The 19,358-nt window shown below is 40.3% G+C and overlaps 2 protein-coding genes across 2 annotated transcripts in view; both read left to right on the forward strand.

Annotated features, from left to right (window-relative positions):
* LOC106094364 (mucin-2-like) overlaps positions 1-19,358 on the forward strand; it is a 267,611-nt gene that overhangs the window by 72,749 nt on the left and 175,504 nt on the right. The gene's annotated exons all lie outside the window — the stretch shown is intronic.
* Positions 81-2,506, forward strand: LOC106095287 (mucin-2-like). The gene is made up of 2 exons (XM_013262524.2): positions 81-187; positions 264-2,506. The coding sequence occupies exons 1-2, from the start codon at positions 178-180 to the stop codon at positions 2,405-2,407; spliced, it is 2,154 nt and encodes a 717-aa protein (XP_013117978.2). The 5' UTR covers positions 81-177; the 3' UTR covers positions 2,408-2,506.

Consider the following 19,358-nt stretch of genomic DNA (forward strand, 5'->3'; position numbering starts at 1 on the left):
TGTCAAGTTAATTAAAACGGGGGGAATTCTTTCATGCTCATATGCTTTATGAATAGATTGGACAATAGATTATTAAAGGAATAAATGCCGTCCTTTAACTCAGCGGTTCATTCAGTTCGCATTCGACATTAGAACATTCAACAATAACGTTACGAACATATTTTACCTAGCGTGGCCATGAATAAAGGTACGAAAGAATTTCAAAACGGTCAATACACAATCAGCTTAGTTGGCCAATTTAATATAATGGCTTATATTTTCAGTTCTGCTTGCTGTGCTCATGCTAAGCGTGAGCCTAGGCTCACTCGAAGCTGTGGATATATGTAAAAACCAACCCAATGGTGTATTGCTGCCATATCCAGAGGATTGTACGAAATATGTGGTCTGCCGTCAAGGGGAACCGCATATGCTTTTAAAATGTCCCTTGGGATTACACTTTAATAGGTTGCAATCGATTTGTGATGTTAAGGAACGTGCCGCTTGTCAATTGGAGAAAAGCCAGGTATCCCAGCCGGTACTTGCTCCCTTAACTGGTCCCTCGGGAACAACATGTCTCAATTCGGGTAAATGTGCTGGAATGCCCGATGGCACAATGTTTGCTGATCCCAATTCCAGTGGATATATAGTATGTCAGTGTGAGTGTGAAATTGCAATGCCCTGTGCTCCCGGTACTGCTTTCAATGAAGCCTTACAGACTTGTGCTCACACTGGCTGTGGTGGCGGTAATTGTGGGGAATCATCCACCGCGCCACCACCACCATCATCTACGCCACCACCACCATCATCTACGCCACCACCACCATCATCTACGCCACCACCGCCATCATCTACGCCACCACCACCATCATCTACGCCACCACCACCTTCATCTACGCCGCCACCACCTCCATCAACAGGACCGTCAGGCACTACATGCTCTAGTCCCGGTAAATGTGCTGGAAAACCCGATGGCACAATGTTTGCCGATCCCAATTCCAATGGATACATAGTTTGCCAGTGTGAATGTGAAATTGCAATGAGTTGTGCTCCCGGTACTGCTTTCAATGAAGTCTCACAGACTTGCGATCACAGTGGTGATAATCCCTCGACTGGACCTTCGGGAACAACATGCCAAAATCCCGGTATATGTGCTGGAATGGCCGATGGCACAATGTTTGCCGATCCCAATTCCAATGGATACATAGTTTGCCAGTGTGAGTGTGAAATTGCAATGCCCTGTGCTCCCGGTACTGCTTTCAATGAAGCCTTACAGACTTGCGATCACAGTGGTGATAATCCCTCGACTGGACCTTCGGGAACAACATGCCAAAATCCCGGTATATGTGCTGGAATGGCCGATGGCACAATGTTTGCCGATCCCAATTCCAATGGATACATAGTTTGCCAGTGTGAATGTGAAATTGCAATGAGTTGTGCTCCCGGTACTGCTTTCAATGAAGTCTTACAGACTTGCGATCACAGTGGTGATAATCCCTCGACTGGACCTTCGGGAACAACATGCCAAAATCCCGGTAAATGTGCTGGAATGCCCGATGGCACAATGTTTGCTGATCCCAATTCCAGTGGATATATAGTATGCCAGTGTGAGTGTGAAATTGCAATGCCCTGTGCTCCCGGTACTGCTTTCAATGAAGCCTTACAGACTTGTGCTCACACTGGCTGTGGTGGCGGTAATTGCGGAGGATCATCCACCGCGGCACCAACAGCAGCTCCAACAGCAGCTCCAACAGCAGCTCCAACAGCAGCTCCCACCGCAGCTCCAACAGCAGCTCCAACAGCAGCTCCCACAGCAGCTCCCACAGCAGCTCCCACAGCAGCTCCCACAGCAGCTCCCACAGCAGCTCCCACAGCAGCTCCCACAGCAGCTCCCACAGCAGCTCCCACAGCAGCTCCCACAGCAGCTCCTACAGCGGCTCCCACCGCAGCTCCTACAGCGGCTCCAACGTCTCCTCCCAGCGGCAGTACCCCATCAACAGGCCCCTCAGGCACTACATGCTCTAGTTCCGGTAAATGTGCTGGAATGCTTGATGGCACAATGTTTGCCGATCCCAATTCCAATGGATACATAGTTTGCCAGTGTGAATGTGAAATTGCAATGAGCTGTGCTCCGGGTACTGCTTTCAATGAAGCCTTACAGACTTGCGATCACAGTGGTGATAAACCATCAACTGGACCTTCGGGAACAACATGCCAAAATCCCGGTAAATGTGCTGGAAAGCCCGATGGCACAATGTTTGCTGATCCCAATTCCAGTGGATATATAGTATGCCAGTGTGAGTGTGAAATTGCAATGCCCTGTGCTCCCGGTACTGCTTTCAATGAAGCCTTACAGACATGTGCTCACACTGGCTGTGGTGGCGGTAATTGCGGAGGATCATCCACCGCGGCACAAATTGCAATGCCTTGAGCTCCCGGTACAGTATTCAACGAATACCAGCAAACTTGCATCAATTAGAAATTCCTATAGGATTTTCTCTACAATAATAAAATTTTTTAAATAAACCAATGCAAAATAAAGCAAGTAAAAGCGTGCTAAGTTCGGCCGGGTCGAATCTTATATACCCTCCACCCTCCATCGCAAAAAAAAGGATATAAGAAAAGATTTGCTCTGCTATTAGAGCGATATTAAGATATGGTCCGGTTTGGACCACAATGAAATTATATGTTGGAGACCTGTGTAAAATGTCAGCCATTCGAATAAGAATTGCGCTCTTTGTGGGCTCAAGAAGTAAAATAGAGAGATCGATTTATATGGGATCTGTATCGGGCTATAGACCGATTCAGACCATAATAAACACGTATGTTAATGGTCATGAGAGAATCCGTCGTACAAAATTTCAGGCAAATCGGATAATAATTGCGACCTCTAGAGGCTCAAGATCCCAGATCGGTTTATATGACAGCTATTTCAAGTTATGGACCGATTTGAACCATACTTGGCACAGTTGTTGGATATAATAACGAAACACGTCGTGCAAAATTTCATTCCAATGGGATAAGAATTGCGCACTCTAGAGGCTCAAGAAGTCAAGACCCAAGATCGGTTTATATGGCAGCTATATCAGGTTATGAACCGATTTGAACCATACTTGGCACAGTTGTTGGATATCATAACAAAACACGTCGTGCAAACTTTCATCCCAATCGGATAAGAATTGCGCACTCTAGAGGCTCAAGAAGTCAAGACCCAAGATCGGTTTATATGGCAGCTATATCAAAACATAGACCGATATGGCCCATTTACAATACCAACCGACCTACACTAATAAGAAGTATTTGTTCAAAATTTCGAGCGGCTAGCTTTACTCCTTCGGAAGTTAGCGTGCTTTCGACAGACAGACAGACGGACGGACGGACAGACGGACGGACATGGCTAGATCGACATAAAATTTCACGACGATCAAGAATATATATACTTTATGGGGTCTCAGACGAATATTTCGAGTAGTTACAATCAGAATGACGAAACTAGTATACCCCCCATCTTATGGTGGAGGGTATAACAAAAATGTCGAAATTTTTAAGTGAACAAGATTAATACACATAATTTTGCATGACCGGTAAATGGTGGCCAATGGACATATATAAATTGAAAATTGCAAATTTTTCCATGGACATTCCATGAAGGAACAGGGACAAACTTCCACATATCAATGAGTGCTGTCCGTTTCAAATTTTAAGCTCTATGATAAGCAACCTCCTTTTTATAGCAGAGTCCGAGCGGCATGCCGCAGTGTGACACCTATTTGGGGAGAAGTTTGAACATGGCTTTTATGCATGGTATAGTACTTTGCAATTGTCGCCAGCATTATGACATGCTCTAGTGGCCTCCACCACACGTACCAGGTACGATACTGATATAAGAGTGAGTCTATGTGTAAATACCCATAAACTCTCAGCAGGTGGTTGTGAAAAGTGTTATCTATCGCAAAATCTAAAAAGTTTTGTCAAAAAAGGAACAAAAACAAGTAAACAGGCGTTAAATTCGGCCGGGCCAAACTTTGGATACCCACCACCTCGGTTATATATGTGAACCACCTTTCCTCAAAATCCGGTGCAAAATTCATACCTTATGCCCCATAGCAGCTATATCAATATATGTTCCGATTTGGACCAGATACTAATAAGTAAAATTTTTGGTTCAATTGTATATAACAAAATATTGGTCTTTTTAGTAATTATATCTAAAAATAAACCGATCTAAACTATATACGACACGGATGTCGAAGAGCATAACATAAGCCAGTGTGTCAAATTTCAGTGCAATTAAAAATGCGCCTTTTATGGGCCCAAGACTTTAAATCGAGAGATCGGTTTTTATGGCAGCTATATGCAAATCTTGATCGATCTAGACCAAATTGCAAAAATATGTGGAGGGGCTTAACTTAACTCTTTGTCCCAAATTTCGGAAACATCGAACAATAAATGCGCTTTTTATGGCCCCAAAACCTAAAACTGAGAGATCGGTCTATATAGCAGCTATATCCAAATTTGGACTGATCTGAGCCAAATTGACGGAGGATGTTGAAGGGCCTAACACAACTCACTGCCCCACATTTCACCAAAATCGAATAATAAATGTGTCTTACGGGCCTAAGACCCTAAATCGGCGGATCGGTCTATATGGCAGCTATATCCAAATCTGAACCGACCTAGGCCAAATTAACGAAGGACGTCGAAGGGCCTAACACAACTCACTGTCCCAAATTTCAGCAAAATCGCGTAATAAATGTAGCTTTTACGGGCCTATGACCCTAAATCGGAGGATCGGTCTATATGGCAGCTATATCCAAATTTGGACCGATCTGAGCCATATTGACGAAGGATGTCGAGGTGCCTAACACAACTCACTGTCCCAAATTTCAGCAAAATCGAATAATATATGTGTCTTTTATGGGCCTAAGACCCTAAATCGGAAGATCGGTCTATATGGCAGCTATATCCAAATCTGGACCGATCTTGGCCACATTTAGGAGAGATATCGATATAACCCATCTTCGAAATGAACCTGCTTATGGACAAAAAAAGAATCTGTGCATAGTTTCAGCTCAATATCTCTATTTTTAAAGACTGTAGCGTGATTTCAACAGACAGACGGACGAACATATCTAGATCGTCGTAGATTTTTGCGCTGATCACGAATATATATACTTTATAGGGTCGGAAATGGATATTTCGATGTGTTGCAAACGGAATGGCAAAATGAATATACCCCCATCCTGCGGTGGTGGGTATAAAAAACAAGTAAAAAGGCTTTAAGATCGGCCTGACCTCGGATATATATGTAAACCACCTTCCGCCATAATCCGGTGAAAAATGCATAATTTATGCCCCCATCGCAGCTATATCGAAATATGGTTCGATTTGGACGACATTCGACACGAATATTGAGTGGTCTAATAAGTACAAATCAATATCCAAATAGAAACCGATCTAAACCATATACGATACGGATGTCGAAAAGCCTAACATAAGTCACTGTCCCAAATTTAGGCGAAATCGCACATTAAATTCACCTTTTATTGTCCTAAGACCTTTAATCGAGCGATCGGTCTATATGGAGCTAGATCCAAATCTGGACCGATCTTGGTCATATTATAGAAACATGTCGAGAGGTCTTACCCAACTCATTGTCCTAAATTTCAGCGAAATCGGACAATAAATGCGTCTTTTAGGGCCCAAAACCTTAAATCGAGAGATCGGTCTATATGGCGGCTATATCCAAATCTAAACTGATCGCTAAAAAATTGAACCAAATTGAAGGAAGATGTCGAAAGGCCTAACACAACTCACTGTCCCAAATTTTCCAAAATAGAACAATAAATGTGGCTTTTATGGGACCAAGAGCTTAAATCGACAGATCGGTATTTATGGCAGCTTTATCCATATCTGGACCGATGTGGGCCAAATTAGTGAAGGATGTCGAATGGCCTTACACAACTAACTGTTCCAAATTTCAGTAAAATTGGGTAATGAATGTGGCTTTTATGTGCCCAAGACCCTAAATCGGAGGATCGGTCTATATGGGCGCTATATCAAGATACAATCCGATATCTCTTCGAATTTAACCTGCTTATGAACAAAAAAAGAATCAGTGCAAAGTTTCCGCTCAATATCTCTATTTTGTAACGTGATTTCAACAGACAGTCTTAGATTTGTACGGTGATCAAAAATATATATACTTTATAGGGTCGGATATTTCGATTTGTTACAAACGGAATGACAAAATTAATATATCCCCATCCTTCGGTGGTGGGTATAACATGTAAAAGAGTGCTAAGTTCGGCCGAGCCGAATCCTATATACCCTCCACCATTGATCGCAATTGTCAATTTCTATGGCCGATATCTCTTTATAGACAAACAAAGGATAATGAATAAGATCTGCCACGCTATTTCAGCTAAACTATGTTAAGAAACGGTTGGGGCCATACTTGGTTTGGCTGTTGGAGACTGTTGAAAGTGGAATTCATAGTGCAAAATTTCGGTTGTGAACCAATTTGGGCCATACTTGGCGCAGTCATTGATATTCAAACCAAAACACTTCATGCAAAATTTCAGTCAAATCGGATAATGATTGAGCCCTCTAGAAGCTCACGAATTCAAGATCGGAATATATGAGCTAGCTGGACAGGGCCCAATAGGCTGCGTCTTCTTTCACTCTTTTATTTTATCTGAGCCCTATACTGGCACGGTCAGGAAATAAGTCGAGTTTGGGGGTACAGGTACGGCCTTTCAGATGTTTCACCCCAATGTGGATATCATTTTCGTGCTCTACTCCCAAATACTTTTCATTTGAGCTATAAATTGCTGTGGTCGGCAATTATAACCGGTAAAGGGGAATTTTTGGGTTATGAGGTGGACCCCCATATATCAGATTCGTTATCATTTGAGCCCCATTGTCATTATTGGTTTATATTACCATTTGGCGGGTGGCGCGGCCCCCCAAGATATCCCACCTCACATATGGATACCAAATTTCTGTTTATTGCTTAAATCGACCCAGAAAGACCGCATATTAAAGTTTGAATTGTAGATCTACTTCATTCTCTTGGTTTTGGTGGTGGATTAGAGTTGCCGAACCCTTTGCTCCGAAAGTGGATATCAGATTCCTACTCTACTCCCAAAAAACACATTTAAGCTACATATTGCTGTAGTCGGTATACATATATAATTTAAGAGAGAGTTGATGCGGTGAGACGTCCCTGAAGCACTTGGCCATGAAACAGATACCAGATTTGAGCCCCTTTTTTGACATTATCCTTAAATATGTCCAGTTTGAGGGGTTGATGTGGCCACCCACGCACTTAGTCCTGAAAAAATATCAGCATCGGGCTCTACTCTCAAATTTTTTTTATTTTCTACTCTCAAGTAATCAGCATAGTGCTATAGCACGATTTTGTTTGCCCCTATAATGCCAAGCATTTTGAAGGTGCCTATCAAGATATTCAGGGCAACGGGTCTCGTTCAGATCCACACAAATAATTATACCCTCCACCATAAGATGGGGGGTATACTAATTTCGTCATTCTGTTTGTAACTATTCGAAATATTCGTCTGAGACCCTATAAAGTACATATATTCTTGATCGTCGCGACATTTTATGTCGATCTAGCCATGTCCGTCCATGTTTTGATATAGCTGCCATATAAACCGATGTTGGGTCTTGGCTTCTTGAGCCTCTAGAGTGCGCAATTCTTATCCGATTGGAATGAAATTTTGCACGACGTGTTTTGCTATGACATCCAACAACTGTGCCAAGTATAGTTCAAATCGGTCCATAACCTGATATAGCTGCCATATAAGCCGATCTTGGGTCTTGACTTCTTGAGCCTCTAGAGTGCGCAATTCTTATCCAATTTGAATGAATTTTGGCACGTAGTATTTTGTTATGATATCCAACAACTGTGCCAAATATGATTCAAATCGGTTCATAACCTGATATAGCTGTCATATAAACAGATCTGGGGACTTGACTTCTTAAACTTCTAGAGGGCGCAATTCCTATCCGATTTGGGTGAAATTTCGCAAGACGTTTTTTATTGTGACTTTCAACAACTATGTCAAATAAAGTACAAGTCGGTTCATAACCTGATATACCTGCCATATAAACCGATCTGGGATCTTGACTTCTTGAGGCTCTAGAGGTACGACGGATCCTCTCATGACCATCAACATACGTGTTTTATTATGGTCTAAATGGGTCTTTACCCCGATACAGCTCGCATATAAATCGATCTCTCTATTTAACTTCTTGAGCCCTCAAAGGGTGCAATTCTTATTCGAATTGGCTGACATTTTACACAGGTCTCCAACTTATAATATATTTGTGGTCCCAACCGGACCATTTCTTGATATCGCTCTAATAGCAGAGCAAATCTTTTCTTATATCCTTTTTTTGCCTAAGAAGAGATGCCGGGAAAAGAACTCGACAAATGCGATCCATGGTGGAGGGTATATAAGATTCGGCCCGGCCGAACTTAGAGAAAAAAATTCGTCAGTACGGTATAACCAGCAAGGAGATGTTACGAAGTGTGCCTGCATGAAAATAACATCTGCGGAAACAGAGAAGTTGGTAAACTCCATGCCAAAGACTAAGTGCAGTCTTAAAACAACGTGGCTATCGTACCAAATATTAGGAATGTGTTAATATGTTTTTATTTTGTGTTTAAATAACTCTTTTGTTTAACGCAGACTTTGTGGTGCTTATATTTAATTGTTATCATATTTAAATCGCTTTAGAGTGAAAGTGCTTAACGAAATTTAGAATTTTGTTTTTTAATGTTAGGAATATGAAGAAAAAATATATGTAAACGAGTTGATTCGATTTATAATTTTATTTTGTGTTCTTTAACCAATCAAAAGTTTGTCAGGTCAACGCAGATGGGCTATGTATATATATATATATATATATATATATATATATATATATATATATATATATATATATTTATATATATATATATTTATACATAATAATGGCGAGACCTACATAAACGGCAAGACGTTACCTTTCATTTGATACCCATTATGTGACGTTGGAAATTCATGTCCGTTTGAGGGGTTTTTTGGGGGTGGGGAGGCGCCTCTGATAACCAGGAATAATTTTTTATAACAGATTCTTACTCTGTTGTTGTTGTCAACGTAGCCACATTTTCATGTAGAGGTGGCGATCCACGTTCCGGTCCAAACGACCGATCGCCGCGGGAACAAAAGGCCATTTGTTATTTAAAGGCGCCAATAATTATACCAAGCATCATAGGCATTCAGTATTTGTGCAAGAGCCGATGAGACTCGATATCGCTGCTTGTCCGCGACTACCGTTGCAGTGCCATGAAAAATGCATTATTTATGAACCCATACCAGCTATATCGAAATATGGTCCAGTTTGGACAGAATTCGGCGCGGACATTGAGTGGTCTAATAAATACAAATCACTGTTCAATATTGGTCTTTTTGGCAGCTATATCCGAATATAGACCGATCTGAACAATATAGGAGTGGATGTCAAAAAGCCTAACATAAGTCACTGTGTCAAATTTTATCGAAATCGGATAATAAATGCGCATTTTATGGGGCAAATATGGTAATTCGAGAGATCGGTCTATATGGCAGCTATCTCCAAATCAGGACCGATTTGGGCCGTCTTCAAGAAGGAAATCGAGGGGTCAAGCACAACCCACAGTTTCAAATTTCAGCTAAATCGAACAATAATACGGCTTTTATGGGCCCACGGACACACATTTAGAGATCGGTCTATATGGCAGCTATATCTAAATCTGGACCCATCTGAACCAAATTAAAACAAGTAAAAAGGCATTAAGTTAGGCCGGACCGAAGTTTGGATACCCACCACCTCGGGTATATATATAAATCCGATTTCGTCACAATCCAGTGAAATTTGATAACTTAAACTCCCAAATTCGGCACGGACATTGAGTGGTTTAGTATATATGTCACTACTCAATTTTGTAGAACAAAGTATTGGTCTCTTTGGCAGACGTATCCAATTATAAACCGATCTGAACCATATAAAGGTCGGATATGGTGAGAAAAACTCACTGTTTCAAATTTCAGGAAAATCGGGTTATAAATAAAGCTTTTATTGGCTACAGACCCCTTATAGGCAGATCGTTCTATATGGCAGCTATATCTAAATATGGTCCGATCTGAACCTTATTAAGGTTGGGCATCAGGAGGCAACAAATAACTCACTGTTTCAAATTTTAGCCAAATCGGTTAAAACAATAAATCTTTCATGCGGTTTAAACCCTTTATCGGCAGATCGGTCTATATGACAGCTGTTTGTAAATATAGTCCGATCTGTACCGTATTTGAGTTAGATGTCGGAAGGCATAAATAACCCACTGTTGCAAATTTTAGCGAAATCGGGAAATATATAAAGCTTTTATGGGCCTTCAGACCCTCTATCGGGAGATCGGTATATATGACAGCTATATCTAAATAAAGTAGCTATATCTAAATACAGTCCGATATGAACCATTTTTACGTCAGATGTCGGGAGGCTTCAAATAACCCACTGTTTTAAATTTCAGCGAAATCGGATGAAAAATAAAGTTTTTATGGGCATCAGACCCTTTATCGGAAAATCGGTCTATATAGCAGCTATATCCAAATATTGTCCGATTGGGGCCGTTCATGAACTTAACCAGCGTGCATCAGAAAGACGTGTCTGTGCCAAATTTCAGCTCAATATCTCAATTTTTGAAGGCTCTAGAGTGATTACAACAGACGGACGGACAGACGATCCGAAATATTTATACATTGTATGGTCGGAAATTGATATTTCTATGTGTTGCAAACGGAATGACTAAATGAATATACCCCCTATCCTACGGTGGTGGCAAAAAAATATATTGAAGTGGGAATAAAAATAAATGCGCCTTTTATGGGCCACCGACCTTAAATTGAGATGTCGGTCTATATGGGGGCTATATCAAGATATAGTCCCAAATAGCCCATTTTCAAACTTTACCTGCGACAGACGGACGGACGGACGGATGGACAGACAGACGGGCGGACATTGCTAGATCGTCTTAGATTTTTAAGATGATAAGGAATATATAAACTTTATAGGATCGCAAATGCAAACGGTTCGAGGTGTTGCCAACGGAATGACAAAATGAATATACAATTCCATGGCTTCCAGTTGTACGCACCGGATTGACCCGAAGGAATCCTTCATCGGCAAGGGCCACCGCCTTAGTGTACATGTTCGTCCTTTTTTCGTCATGGGAGAGGCACATCCCGGAGTGCGTTTTCCGCTCGCTTCTGGTCCGTGCCTGGATTTGAAAAGAAGCCCGGACCCTGGTTCTGTTCGGGTTGCCAGAACCGCCTCCATCATCGGTCGGTGTCGACAAGGTGTAACCGATGCATGGAGTGGGTACATTTCCGAACCTGCTCTGGCCTTACATCACTACGGGAGTATAGTCACACTGAATAGGTTGCAAGGTGCTGTGCGAACATAGACAACAGTGGGCCACAAACGTCATCGTCGTCGCCTTCTGCGTCGTCTTCGTCGGACACGCAATTTGGGAAATCGGATCAGAAAAAAAGACTTGACAGCCCCAACGAAATTTTGAAATACCGAGGTAACCTGCCTGTCAAAAGGCGCTCGGACACCCTAGGGCCTTGAAATTCTGCACACGATCTCGCTAACACCTCAGCTCTTACCATTCCACATTAAAAAGAGATATCTCAACCCGTTCTCCCATTTTTTATACGCACCACCTTAGGATGGGGGTATACTAATAATATTGAAATATTGATCTAAGATATAAATATATATTCTTGATCGTCTCGACTTTCTAATTCGATCTACCCGTCTGTCGAAGTCACGATAGTAGTAGTAGTATTATCTCTTTATTTCATCAAACAGTTGATAGCAAACATCAAACAGTGTACAGCATTGAAATAAAGTCGTCAGCCGAAAAACGTATATGATTTTAATGGTTTTAAAGAAAATATTGTACATGGAATAATTGGTTAACTGAATTCATATATTTATAATTTTCGATATTGTGCCGTGATGTAGCCAATAGGATTCTTCCAATCCATTTCTTCTCTTCCATCAGGTATACGCATCACTTCACCTTCCATCAGGAAAGGCTTGTTAAAGCACATCCTTCTACAAGATTTAAGTATTGGACATTTTCCAATTAAGTATTTAATAGTTTCATCTTGCCTCGTATTGCACAATCCCCATTTGAGCTCTCTGTACAGCTATTGTCTTCGTTGAATTCCTTAGAAACTCAAACAATGCATTAGATGCGTAGTTCCAACTACTTTGCGAAACATTTTCGTCCATAGATTCTATATTTGCTTGCTGGAGTAGCTGGTTTATTTCTTTTGACCAAAAAATGTGCCTTCTCATTATGAGATATGATAGCTTATGCGGTAGGCTATGCCTTTCATGTGAAAACATTGTTCGACAGATATATTTCATGTGCAACTGTAGCGTATACATATGCCTATCTTCAAGACCAGTCTCAATTGAAAGCGCATAAGTTGGAGTTGATTCTGGTAGTTTTAGACCATTTTGAGGAAATACCGTTGAAGTTCATTAACTTCTTCAAAGTGACCGCAAACCCAGATTTGCGCTATGATAGACCTTACGGCCGCCAAGTAAAGACTCCACATGTGCTGCAATGATATATCGTCTTTTTTTAAAACTGTTATATCTTCTGCCAATATCGTCAGCATACAATAAAATTCTGATGTTGATATCTTCTATATTCAAACCTCCTTCCAGAGTTTCATGGAGATCGTTAATACATAGCGCAAATAATAGGGGTGATAAAAGGCAACCTTCTTTTACACCGGTGTTTGTGTCATAATAATCTGAAAGTTCTTTCCCGGCTCAAACCGCTGACTTTGTAATTTCGTAAATACTTTTAATCATTTTGACAAATTTGGTTGATATGCGCAATTGATGCAATTTGAAAAATAGGAGACTTCGAGCTACATTGTCAAACGCTGCTTTAAAGTTCACAAAGAACGCGTATATTTTTTTCTTTTCGGCAAATTTTATGTTGCTAATAGATGACATATTGTATATGGTATCCATGGTCGAATAATTATTCCGAAATTCTGCTTGATATTCTACCAGTACATTGTGCTCATCGGTCCAGGACTGTAGTCGTTCCCTATAATTTTCAGGTTCATCATAATCTCCCTTTTTATGTATTGGGAATATCACTGTCTTCGTGAACGCTTTATCTATAACGCCTCTGTTGTATATGTGGTTATGTATATCAGCTAATTTTGTGAGGAATTCATCTGGAGCATTAGAAACACGTTCATACGGGTTCCGATCTTCTCCCGGTGCTTTATTTGATACTGTCTTAACCTTTGTTTCCTTTCATTTATTCCACTGAAAAGCCCCTGTCCAACCGATCATTTCTTATAAGGAGTGGTGCATAGTTTATGTCTGGCGATAGTTGTTCAGGATTTAGTAATTTTGCAAAATATTGACTGAATTCATTTTCTGTGACGTTGTGACTAATGCGGAAATCTCTTTCATTTATTTCTCCTGCCAGCGTCCTCCATTCTTTGCTATTTGACACATTGTCTAATTTTTCTTCAATTATCGCATAAAAGGCCTGTATGCTTGCTTCACAGATCGCTTTGTATTGTGTCCTCGATATAATATATGATTTTCTATGACTTTATACATTTGCTTTACGAAACTTTGATAACTTTCCAAACGTTTTCTTCCTCATTCTGTGACATTTATCGTCGGACCACTTGCTTTTTGGTGTACAATTTTTTGCAGCTCCTGTTTTTTGTGCTGACTCGGCAATGATATTTGTCATATCTCAGAAAGTGCCATTTAAGTTCGTTTGAAAAAACTTATATAGGTTTTCCTTTACCCAGTTTTGGTAAAGTCTTTTGTATGATTGCGTCCATATCAATACAAATCGGATAATAATTGCGACCTCTAGAGGCTTAAGAAGTCAAGATCCCGGATCGGTTTATGTGGCAGCTATATGAGGTTATGAACCGATTTAAACCTTATTTGTCACAGTTGTTGAAAGTAAAAATAAAATACGTCATGCAAAATTTCAGCCAAATCGGATACGAATTGCGCCCTCTAGAAACTCAAGAAGTCAAGTCCCTAGAACTGTTTATATGAAAGCTATATCAGGTTATGAACCGTACTTGGCACAGTTGTTGGATATCATAACAAAATACTTCGTGCAAAAATTCAATCAAATCGGTTAAGAATTGCGCCCTCTAGAGGCTCAAGAAGACAAGACCCAAGATCGGTTTATATGCAGCTATATCAGGTTATAAACCGATTTGAACCATACTTGGCACAGTTGTTGAATATCATAACAAAACACGTCGTGCGAAATTTCATTCCAATCGTATAAGACTTGCGCACTCTAGAGGCTCAAGAAGTCAAGACAAAAGATCGGTTTATATGGCAGCTATATCAGGTAACGGATCGATTTGAATCATATTTGGCACAGTATTTTCCCTTTATAAAATCAGCTGTTTTCAATGACTTGGCGAGCGAATCGAGTGACAAATCGAAAAAATGTGTGCTTGTTAAATGGTCTTAGAATTTTACGACGATCCGAAGTATATATACTTTGTATGGTCGGAAATTGATATTTCGATGTGTTGCTACCGGAATGGCCAAATGAATATATTCTAGGAAATAGGATAGGCCTACGGTGGTGGGTATATAGATATATATTTATAGACTCAAAAACGGTTAAACCGATTTTCTTGACATTTTTGGAGATTGTGCATAATGATCTCGTGGTAAAAGCAGTGTACTAAATTTTTTGATAGCTGAAATAGGGGCGGACCTTCCCCTTACCCTAATATTCAGAAACGGAGATGGGTGGTGTGATTTAAACGAACTTTTGTGAATTCTCTTTAAGTAACCGAAAACCAAAAATTTTTTATCCAAATTTCGGATGGGGTACATAGGGGGGCCGCCCCACCCCTAAAACACCCCTAAATCGGACATATTTACTGACCACAGCAATATGGGGCTCAAATGAAAGGTATTTAAGAGTAGAGCACAAGTTGCTATCCACTTTCGAGACCAAGTATCTAGGGGTCCTTCCCATCCCCAAAACACCCCCAAACAGGAATTATTTACTGACCATAGCAATATGGGGCTCAACTAAAAGGTATTTGAGAGTAGAATACGAATTCGATATCCAAATTTGGAATCAAGTGTTTGGTGGGGTGCCCCTCCCCCAAAACAACCCCAAAAGAGGACAAAGAGCTCAAATGAAAATTCTTTGGGAGTAGAGCACAAATCTGACATCATCATGTCTATAGGGCCGCTCCTCCCCCAAAGAGGACAAATTTCCCGACTACAGCAATATGTGGCTCAACTAAAAAGTATTTTAGAGTAGAATTCAATCTTATATATATTTTCAGGGCCTAGTCACCGAATTGCTTTCTCAAATTTTTTCTAATGATCCTCTTCTTAGATTTAGGGCTTTTAAAATTCGTAGCAGTCGATCAATTTTATTTTTACATTCTACTTATAATTTTAGTGAAATAATGATATTTGACTACATAAACACACAACAACCATTCACATTATCTAAGATTTGATCTTTTTCCCAAAAAGAAAAAAAAAAACAGTACTGATAAGGCAACGACCAATAATGACGTTGATGGAAAGGTACGGAAAGAAAGGTTTGTTTATTTTATAGCTCCGTAAATGTTTTGAATTATTATCAGTGCTTTGAAATCTTAACGGAATCTTGTAAGATGTTCCTTGTTGTTGTGCTGACTCAGCCATAGAGTGAAATATTTCGTCAAAGTGTGAATTTGAAATTTTTATTTTTTCCTAGAAACTTTCAAAATTTTGCTTTTACTTAAAGTTTTGCCAAAATTTCATTTGTTTTCTTTGTTTTTCTTTCTTTCTTTGAAATACCATGCTAACTTGACTAACAGTTTAACAATATAAGTGCCTTTATCTGAATCCCATATGATTTTATTTGGTCTAGTGGTGTACTCCATTCTTGAAATACTTCATTTCAGCCCGATATTCTTATGGTGTCTGATTTAGTGGTGTATTCGGGGGAGAGGTGGTCCTTTAGATACTTGGCCCTGAAAAAAAAAAACCAGCATCGTGCTCTTCTCTCAAATACCATTTATTTAATCCCCATATTGCCATTGGCTTAAGAGGAATTTACAGGATGAGGGGTACCCCCAACCACATGGTCCTAAAATAGGTTATCAAATTCGTTTTCTAATCTCAAATACTTTTCATTTGAGCCGCATATTTGATTCGTGTTCTACTCTAAAAACCCTCTTATTTGAGCGTCATATTCTAATGGTCAGAAAAAAATTCCTATTTGGGTGGAGTTGTGGGGGTGGGCGGTCCCATAGATACTTTTCCCGAATATTGATATCAGATTCGTGCTTTACTCCCAAAGATCTTTCATTTGAGCCCTATATTCCTATGGTCGTGAATTTGTCCCCTTTGGGGGATGTTTTTGGTGAGAGGCGGCCCCCCTAAACTCTATCCCATATTTGGATACCAGATTCGTATTCTACATTTAAATACCTTTTATTTAAGCCCCATATTCCCATGGTCAGTAAAAAAGTCCAGTTTGGGGGGTGTTTTGGGGAAGGGGTGGACCCCCAGAAACGTGGTCCCACGTTTGGATATCAGATTCGTATTCTACTCGCAAATACCTTTCATTTGAGTCCCATATTGCCATGGTCGGTAAATATGTCCGATTTGGGGATGTTTTGGGGCTTGGGGTGGTCCCCTAGCACTTGGTCCGATTGATTGGATATCAGATACGTTTTCTTATCCTAAATACCTTTCATTTGAGTCCCATATTGTCGTGATTGATCTAAATATATGTTTGGTAGGTTTTAGGGTGGGGCAGCCCCCCTAGGTACCCCATCCAAAATTTGGATACAAAATTTTTATTTTAGGGTACTATATGTGAGCACACAAAATGTCACTTAAATCGCACCAAACATCTCCGAGATCTGGCGTTTCATAAAATTAGGGTAAGTGGGAGGGTCCGCCCCCCTTTCAGATATCAAAAAATGAAGTAGCCTATTTTCAACACGGGGTCATTATGCACCATCTGTAAAAATTTCAAGAAAGTTGTCATATAAACAGATCTGGGGGCTTGACTTCTTGAGCCTCTAGAGGTCGCAATTATTATCCGATTTGCCTGAAATTTTGTACAACGGATTCTCTCATGACCATCAGCATACGTGTTTATTATGGTCTAAATCGGTCTATAGCCCGATACAGCTCCCATATAAATCAATCTCTCTATTTTACTTCTTTAGCCCCCAAAATGCGTAATTCTTAGTCGAATTGGCTGACATTTTACACAGGACTCTAACATATAATTTAATAGTGGTTCAAACCGGACCGTATCTTGATATCGCTCTAATAGCAGAGCAAATCTTTTCTTATATCCTTTTTTTGCCTAAGAAGAAATGCCGAGAAAAGAACTCGACATATGCTATCCATGGTGGAGGGTATATAAGATTCGGCCCGGTCGAACTTAGCACGCTTTTACTTGTTTCTATATTTGTTTGTTTGTTTGTAACGGCTGAACCGATTTCTTTCAAATTTTCACAGATTGTGGGGAGTGGATCGGAAGGAGCAATAGGCTTTATAATTTATTGATATCGGTGGGGGACGGACCCTCCGACTAACCCTAAAAGTACGACCCCAAAATAAAAGTCAACCGTTCGGGACAATTTGAGATTCAAATGATAGGTATTCAGTAGTAGACTACGAATTTCATATTAAAAATTGGATCCAAGTAACGGGGGGGCCGCCCCGACCTCAAAGCACCCAAAAAAGGGTTTATTGGACGATAATCACAATATGGGATTCGAATGAATTCAGGAGGGAAAGGCTTTTTAGTTTGTTGATATTGGAAAGGGGCGGACCCTCCCCGTTACCCCCAAAAAAACACCAGCTAAAATCAAAAGTGGACCGATAGGGACAATATGGGTATCAAATGAAAAGTATTGGGGAGTAGAATACGGATGAAGTATTCGAGGGGTCGTTCAACCCCAAACAAACATATTGGACGTAAATATCAATATGGGACTCAAATGAAAGGTATTCCGGACTAGACTACGAATATGACATAAAAAATGAGGTCCAAGTAATTGGGGGTTGCCCCACCCTCAAATGTGAATAGAATTCGATCCTAGCTATATGAGCCTCAAAATCAAAGCATTTGGTAGCAGATTACAAATATGACATTAAAAATTGTGTCCAAGAATCTAGGTGGTGCTTTACCTCCCCATTAAAACAATGGGGGATCAGGTGATACATATTTTTAAGTGGAGTGCGTCTTTCAAATTTGTGCTCAAGTGGTAGATGGTGTGAGGCGCCCCCCACCAAAGGGCTGAATACACCAATTATGACAATATGGGGTTAAATTCAAAGTATATGCTGGTGAACTGCGAATATGAATATGTGATTGCGCTAGCATTTGGGGGCCACCCCATTCCCCAAAACACCCCTAATCGGGCATATTTACCGACCATGACAATGTGGGGCTTAAATGGAAGCTATTGGGGGGTAGAGCAAGAATTGATACCCATTTTCGGGACCAATTTTCCGGGGGTATCCCCCAATTTTCTGGGGGTATCCCCCAATTTTCCCCTTTCCCAAAATACCCCACAATTTTTTAGTGACCATCGCAATATGGGGCTCAAATAAATGTATTTGGGAGTAGAATACGAATTTGATATCCAAATGTAGGACCATGTATTTAGGGCATCACCCCTTTCCCAAAACACCCCCAAAGGGAAAAAAATTTTCAACCATGGCAATATGTGGCTCAAATGAAAAGTATTTCAGATTAGAAAACGAATTTGATAACCTATTTTAGCGCCATGTGGTTGGGGGTACCCCTCATCCGGTAAACTCCTCTTAAGCCAATGGCAATATGGGGATTAAATAAATGGTATTTGAGAGAAGAGCACGATGTTGGTTTTTTTTCAGGGCCAAGTATCTAAAGGACCACCTATCCCCCGAAAACACCACTAAATCAGACATCATAAGAATATCGGGCTGAAATGAAGTATTTCAAGAATGGAGTACACCAATAGATCATATGGGATTCAGATAAAGGCACTTATATTGTTAAACTGTTAGACAAGTTAGCATGATATTTCACTAAAAGATCTTTAATTGTCTAAAATAAATATTCCAAGGAAGCTTTTGTGCCATATAAAGTAAAAGAAGACGCAGCGGAGCGGGCCCAGGTCAGCTAGTTTTCTATAGAAAACAAATGAAATTTTGGCAAAACTTTAAGCATAAGCAAAATTTTGAAAGTTTCTAGGAAAAAATAAAAATTTCAA

Source organism: Stomoxys calcitrans, chromosome 1, assembly GCF_963082655.1.
Source record: "Stomoxys calcitrans chromosome 1, idStoCalc2.1, whole genome shotgun sequence".
Taxonomy (NCBI): domain Eukaryota; kingdom Metazoa; phylum Arthropoda; class Insecta; order Diptera; family Muscidae; genus Stomoxys; species Stomoxys calcitrans.